The sequence below is a fragment of the Aplysia californica genome, unplaced genomic scaffold (genome assembly GCF_000002075.1).
Source record: "Aplysia californica isolate F4 #8 unplaced genomic scaffold, AplCal3.0 scaffold00865, whole genome shotgun sequence".
Classification (NCBI taxonomy): Eukaryota; Metazoa; Mollusca; class Gastropoda; order Aplysiida; family Aplysiidae; genus Aplysia; species Aplysia californica.
Genome location: NW_004798135.1, coordinates 113,137 through 120,572, shown reverse-complemented (window position 1 = coordinate 120,572; position 7,436 = coordinate 113,137). Strand labels below are relative to the sequence as shown.

The 7,436-nt window shown below is 39.0% G+C and overlaps 1 protein-coding gene across 2 annotated transcripts in view; it reads right to left on the bottom strand.

The window, feature by feature from the left end:
* Nucleotides 1–5,803: 5,803 nt before the first annotated feature.
* The window catches only part of LOC101853978 (TP53-binding protein 1), a 49,214-nt gene continuing 47,581 nt past the window's right edge, over nt 5,804–7,436 (bottom strand). For both annotated transcript variants that reach the window (XM_005110211.3, XM_013089051.2), the window contains exon 33: nt 5,804–6,753. In XM_005110211.3, coding sequence (XP_005110268.1) covers nt 6,575–6,753 — 179 coding nt within the window. In that variant the 3' untranslated portion in view covers nt 5,804–6,574. The remainder of the gene's footprint in view (nt 6,754–7,436) is intronic.

The window sequence follows — 7,436 nt, the reverse complement described above, 5'->3', positions numbered from 1 at the left end:
GACTGAAATGTAGAGGCAGGGTAATATATTTTATTGTAGTCACTGTCTCAAAATCATCAATGTAGGCAAGGCTATTGTAAGTCATTTGTTTTAGTGATCCTGTGTAAACCTATATACACCCAAATTGTGTTTTTAAATATAAGGCCCAAAGAGAAAAACCTTTTTTTATTACTGGGTCAAGATTTTTTTTAAAAATAATTTTTTGTTAGGTCGCTGGCCTGCGGAAGTGCCATGAAAATTACTCACCTCGTTTCTTGAATCGCATTTCTTGGCGCATGTAAAAGTGCGGTGTTGAGGAAAAATATGCCAACTTTTGTTTGTTTCAGGTGTATGCTGTAAATCCCCTATTATTATTTTTTTAAAACCTGCTTAAGTTTTAGGCTTATATCAAAGAAAACGTACTGGAACCTTAGTTTGCAGTGACTTTTATGAATGTGCTTTTAGATTTTGTTGGTCGTTTAACTTTTAGACCTGCATGCAAAGAGCCAAAAAGATTAACGATTTGTTTTATCCCATTTTAACCGCGGTCAGACGAATGTCAACGAGCTATAATTATATTTCCACGTTGCCTTTTATATTGTATATAGCCAATATAATGCGTGTTTTACTGTCTTTCCGGTAATTAATTATGCTTCTTTTATAACCTGAGCGATTTCAATGCTAAGTCACGGCAAGACCCCCCCCCCCCCTTTACAATTTAACCCACCTGGCAGCATTGCTTTCCATCATAATTTTAAAAAAATCTACAAACATCTATAACAAATAAACAATCAACCCCCCCCCCCCCGGGGGTGCTACTGACTGAAGTGTCTTTAACTGTCCTCGTCGTTTTATGAAAGATAAATTCTGAAATTATGCAAACTGGGCCCAAAAATGCGAAATGATGAGATTCTATTAATTCTAACAAAGTATGATAAAGAAAAATAATCCGAAATTATGCAAAATATGATCAAGTTTTGCTAAATTATGTGGGGTGCATAAAATCACGGGGACAGTTTTAGGCCATTCCCAAAGGGAGGAATGTCCTCAGGACAGTAACCATGTTCTTGTGCAGAGTAGAATTGTTGGCTAATTTTATTGTAAATGGGCTGATTCATCAACTCATGCTCATAACTGTGCCTGAACTGCAACAGGGAACTGCTGCTTTTTCTTTCCTAATCCTTGCTATCGTCATTTTCCCTCTACTTCTTTTGTGTGTTTGTCACGCTCTTGTGACCCGCAATTTCTCGGGTGCCTTGGTAGTCGAAGCAGAATTTGTGCTGTTGAAGCTGGAGAGGTTAGCAGAATTAGGGTCCGGGTCTGGTACGACGGACACCAACCGACCCGATTCAGTCCGTCTCACGGAAAGTCGGTAGCTGAAATAGACCACCGTCTTTCTCCTAAGAAATCAGTGAAAGTCTGTTTGGCTGTGTCAACATACACGATACGCCCCAATAAAAGACGTGTCGGTTGCAAAGCCGCTTGCTCAAATTAGGCGGGCTGGGTCGTGACGCATGAGCCATGCCCCGATGGATCTAAAAAAAAATAAATCTAATTTTGGGTTCGGATTAAAATTCTAATGTCATATTCGTAATCAGCGCCTCAAAATTAGCAGTCTTTACGCAAGTCACCTGGTTTAAACGCATACTATTAACAATTTTACAAATTTTCCTTAAAAGCCCCATTCATTTCTTATTCTCGCCTTGGGTTCATTGACCTCGACCATTTGTAGCCCTGTACTGAGGACACAGCCTTGGGGCACAGTGTGTGGATAAGGCGGCCAGTAGGCCAACAGACTAGACGTGTCTTGTCCGAACTGGTGGAGACACAATACGGAAACGACCGGACCGATTTTCTTCCTCCCGGCAAAAGATCAGGCCTTGTCCGTCTCAGCGGACACGTAGACATACCCTAAGAGCAAGATCAACATGTGGCGAGTTTCATCACTTGTTTCCCGCTATCATGCAAGATGACGAGAAATGTAAAGAGTATCTGAATGACACAGGCGCGCGCGCGCACGCACACACACACACACAAACACACTCACTCACTCACACAGTACACACACACACATTTATTGTCAGTTTGTTAGTGTTTGAGCGCTTAATCAGCTGCTTGCACTGTATGCTTCCCGGGAAGCTGAGAATGTTTCGGAGTGTTCTGTGGGTAATAATATAGGCCTAGTGTTAAGCAGTTAAGCGCATAGAGCCTGCTGTTGAGCAGGGATATGCGCTATAAATGCTATTTGTTATTTATTATTATTATTACACACACACACACATAGACAGAGGCACACACACACACACACAGACAGAGGCACACACGTACGCACACACTTATCCCCAATGGTTGTTTGGCCATGTTACAAAAAGGAAAAGCAATACGTTATGTAAAATAAGCATCTGTACTCAGCTGGCACGAACTGTTGTTGTTTTAAAGGCAACTGATAGACTAACCTACTTACCCCTGCATTTTGTCTCATGGGCAATATCTACCGACGCCTTTTCGAGATACACTTTATTACTGTGCTTTGGGTTTGATTTGTTGTAAATAAACGGAAACTCGTATACTTCATCAATGAGCGTTTCGTCCTCCATCTTCAAGCGTCAAGAGTGACTGTGTACTGAATTATGAATAGCAAAAATAACATACAAGGCGGGCCTTCTCGCGGCGGACTGCATTCAGAAATGCTGATTTTTACCCAAGTTTATTAATAAGTTAAAGCTGGTATTCACTGCTTTTAAAAATAAAAGACACCTTTAGAAAGAGTGTGTCTTTGGCGTTTCTGTTGTACCAGTGACGTGTTTAATAGATTGTCTCCGAGGTTTTATGCACCCCGCATAATTTAGCCAAATTTGATAATTTTTTGCATAATTTCTGATTATTTTCCTTTATAATTCTTTGTTAAACTTAACAGAATCGCATAAGTTCACATTTTGGGGGGGCCCAATTTAGCATAATTTCAGATTAAATTTGTTGTTGTTGCATAAAACCGCGGGGAAAGAATAGATTTTGTGCTTGCTTTTGAGTGAAGCAAAACTTCTGTATCAGCAATTTTGCAACACCCTTTTGCAACTGCCGCGGCCGACGAAACGAGGTCACAAGCACAAAAAACAACCATGTACAAATACTACGTTAGGTTGTAGGCCAACTTTGATTTGGTTATACGTGATTGGCCAAGAGATTAAGGTTTCTATTCCTGGCCAGAGATATACTCCTATTCTGAAATCTTTTACGAGCCTCTAGCGACACAGGTTAGATCACCTACACACAGGGCGGGTGTCTCGGTCGTCTAGGCGGGTAGTCTTCGTCAAAACAGAAGAGTGACGATGTCTTTCCTATGGAAGGATCGAACTCTAGGCCTCTATGTTCGAGGTCGAGAGCCCAACCAATACACCTTGGACTCCCGAAATATGGTGTAGGCAGTGTGTCAGACACCCGTGTTCTTTTCAACACAACAGGACTTCCATTTCACCCACCAATCGTTGGCTTTGCTTGAGCTGGATGGAAGTGGAAGCAGGCGAGTCCGAGAGTGGAGATTACAGCAAGCCCCCCCCCCTTTTCCAACTCCACTTTCAGTCTTTTGGGTCTTGTTTTTGTTACTGGTCTTGTTAATTTAGCTGCTTCAGAGGGCCACAAATCAAACAGGATCTCCATCCCATTTCCCTCCTCCGGTGGTCTTACTACATGTTGTACTTTGCTCTTTCCAAACCAAAAATTTCCAGCACTCGCTACATTGTACGCCCTGAGTAAACCTATTCTGTCTGTAACGGGGCAATTCACCCGAATCGAAAACGTTCTACATCGTTTTCCCACCTTAATTCTTTAATCTAATTTCAATTATTAGTAAACAAAGGTCCGTGGGAAAAAACAAAAACAACGTTTGTGCTGATTTGACCTTGACCAGTAATTACCACTCTGAATACTCTGATCGATATCGTCCACTAGTAGGCTATTTGGTAATTTTGGCGTCTTGAGATCACCCTGGTCGTGGTTGTGACAGGGATTGTGCTAGCCCCTCACCACATGTAGTTGGGTGCTGACATTAACTATAGAAAGGTTGACAAGAACTGGCCTAGTCTACACAATTATACAGACTAACACGGATAGGTATAATGTCGAACACAGAAGACTCGAAATCACGCATCCGACAAACTGTGCCTGCGGTCCCGTTTTTTCTTCATCTTTGTAAGATATCCCTCGAACTACCGATGTCGATTCCGACAAATTCGACCAATCCGTGTTTTACTGCATTATGTAACTTATGTCTTGTGATAATGGCCCATAAGGCTAAGGAGTCATTATGTGCAGATTCCAGGGTCAGTTTTTAAAAGGCTAAATCGACTGATGCCTCTTTTTGCAGACATCCTTATATTACCATTGCAGAGTCGGCTTAAATACAACACACTTAATCCTAAAACAGCAATAAAGTGAAAGAAAATAAAATCCTCGTTTTTTTCTCTTCCATTTGAGCTATAATCTAATCTGAAAACCTGGTTAATCTGAAGAAAATTCAGAAGTCCCACAGATTTAGATTAAAGCCAACTCCACTGTACATCCGAGCAGAGACAAGCTCCCCCCCCCCCCTCTCCATTTTTTCTCCCTAGAAAGCTGATGAGTTTTTTCTTAAGAAGTGAACCAGCTCACAAAAGAGTGTCGAGATGTAATAAGAATGCATGTTTGGTAGAACTGCCATCTTGGCTGTAAAGTTAAGATCCTTTCTACATCAAACTTTCTTTGACAGCTTGCTCAACAAGGTTGTGGAAATTCAACCAGTTCTGATTCTGAACTCTTGATCAAGCGCCTATTTGATGTTGAAAGTAGAGCGTAGTTACGTAAAATGATTTGTTAATTGCTTTTCATTTCCAAAAGCATTTTCAGATTGCGTTGTAGATTCTAGGCAACATTTTTTTCATCATTTGCTTGTTGATTATTGTCCCACAAATTATTTTCTACCCAACTATAAATGCTAAATGTATCGATCATGTTTAGAAGTTTTTCCTCCAATTCCTAGAAATTCATAACTGCTTCATCATCTTCAAAAAGCTGTTATCTAATAAAAGAAATGTCTCACCTCGGTCTTTAAGACTACCTTTGGAGCGAGAGTGGATAAAAATACATTACCTCACTCATTATTCTGAAAAGAATAATGTGAGATATAAATCTCGAAGACAATGGGAAAGAGGACTCATTTCATTGCTCTCAAACTTTCCCAGAGATGTTCCGTGTCAAAGATAAAACTCCCTTCTTCTATGTATAAAGGAGGATGTGATCTTTTAGCTTTCTCTAGAGATATATTCCTGACAATAGAGTTACAATACTCAAGTCTTGTAATACATCCTATAATTTACATAAAAAATAATATAAAAGATATATCACACCTTGTATGCACATATTTGAATCTTACAAACCAAGCTGCAAAAAAAAAAAAAAAAAGCCAGAAGAGATTTGTGATATTGGCGTTACGCTTCAAGAAGTTATGAAGTCTTGAAAAGCACGTTTAATTTGCACTGCAACTGTAAGGTTTGAAGAAATTATTGTGAGCATGCAATAAACACATCTCTAAAAATGGATCTTCCAAGTTTTAAATCCCATATGGAGGCAAGCCAGACAAACTGACCTGGAGGGCTGGATCTGGCCCACAGGCTGTAGTTGTTTGGTTACCCCTGCTTTAGAGGGGGAAGAGCCCATAAGCATACAAATCAGTTACTGGAAGCATAGAGACATGGTAAAGGGGACTAAACAGTAGAGCAAAGTAAGACTGAATAAGCATAAATGACTGACGTTAAGTAAAGAAGTATGACTTTACTTAAGAAATGAGACACAAACTTTCAAAAAGTTTTTATTGATCATACAAAATTTTATACCTCAAGCATGCATTCATTTTCATTATGCCAAAAAGGCACATCAGTTAAAACTCATAGATCAATAAATCAAGTACAGAGAAAAAACATTCCTTTGAGCATTTCAATATTGATACCACAAAAACAAACTAAAATTATCAATAAAAAAAACTTAAAGTTCAAAATCAAGGGTATTTCTTTATAGAGAAAACCACATAATAAGGCAGAAGTTATAAAAATCTTCACACATAAAAATAGTTTTTAAAATATGTATGTTATAAACAAGCTGGAGTCTACAATGAAAATGGGAAGTGCAGATTCAAAATTTTATATGAATTGCATAGAGGGCTATAAGAAATTTATAAATGACAATTGCATCTAGAACACATCATAGAAAGAAATTTCATTGTTCCTCACTCTAAAAATAATAAACAAAACAAACAGGTATTATTTCACATTTTAAAAAGTGAAAACAATCCTATTACTTTTCATATAATCTATAAAATACTTTCCTGATCACTTCTAAATAAATTAAACAATACCGTAGAAATGCATTGGAATATATTTTTACGAATTAAAAGGGATCTTTTACTCCTTTTATCAAATGCCATAGTCACTTTAGTTCACAGGGCTATAACAATAATAACAACAGCTGGCAGTTTCATGCTACCAACTCAACATTTTCAGACATATGTCGCAGCTCTAGTATGAACTAAATGTAAGTATCTATACCACATGCATTTATGTAATGTTTATTCGATGAAATCGTATTTGTATCTTTCATGGCCGGCAAAGTCAACCATATTACCGTTGATAAGACACTGTGCCACCCATTCTGAAGACACAAGAGGAACATCCAGCTGCCGACATCGACGCACGACACTCGCTGGACAAGTAGCGTCTGACACCACCACATCTACTCCTGGGTCGTCTGAAACACAACAAGAGAAATAGTTCAGTTATCAAACTAGAAAGACACTGTGCACGTGTGCGCCCCTTGAACGTTACAATTCTCAGAGAAGTACTAACCCTTTGAGCCCTTTGTACCAAAATATCAGTATGACCACAACATGGCAGATACTCTGGGATACCGAAATATCGGTATGACACACCCACCTAAATCTGATGAGTGTTTACAGAAATAGAAGCGGGATGTGAAAAAGCAGATGGCCTTGACTCTACTTTATTTTTTTAAATGATATCGTCATTCACAACGTACATTGTCATTTGACAACAAAGGCGCTTGATTTTTTCTGCGTTATTTGTTGTGTTTGTGGAAACATAAAACAATCAGATGACATAGCTGTCTGTTCAGCAAGGTGTAGACCTAATCCTATAACTGATCAGGTACTTCTTCAGCTATCTGACACCGATTCAGTGGAAGAATTGAACAAAGAAAATAATGAGTAAAATGACAATGAAATGATAAGTGAGGAGGATGATATGTTCAGCAGTAGAAACACTGAAAATGACAATGTAAGCGGCAGTGGACTGACATTCGCTTGACACCAGCTGATGACAGGAAACTGAAATAACCTCATAAGTTTGATACTGGTTGGTTTGCTGAATACAAACCTAGAACCACTGTGAATGAAGAATTCAACCTGAGGCCCA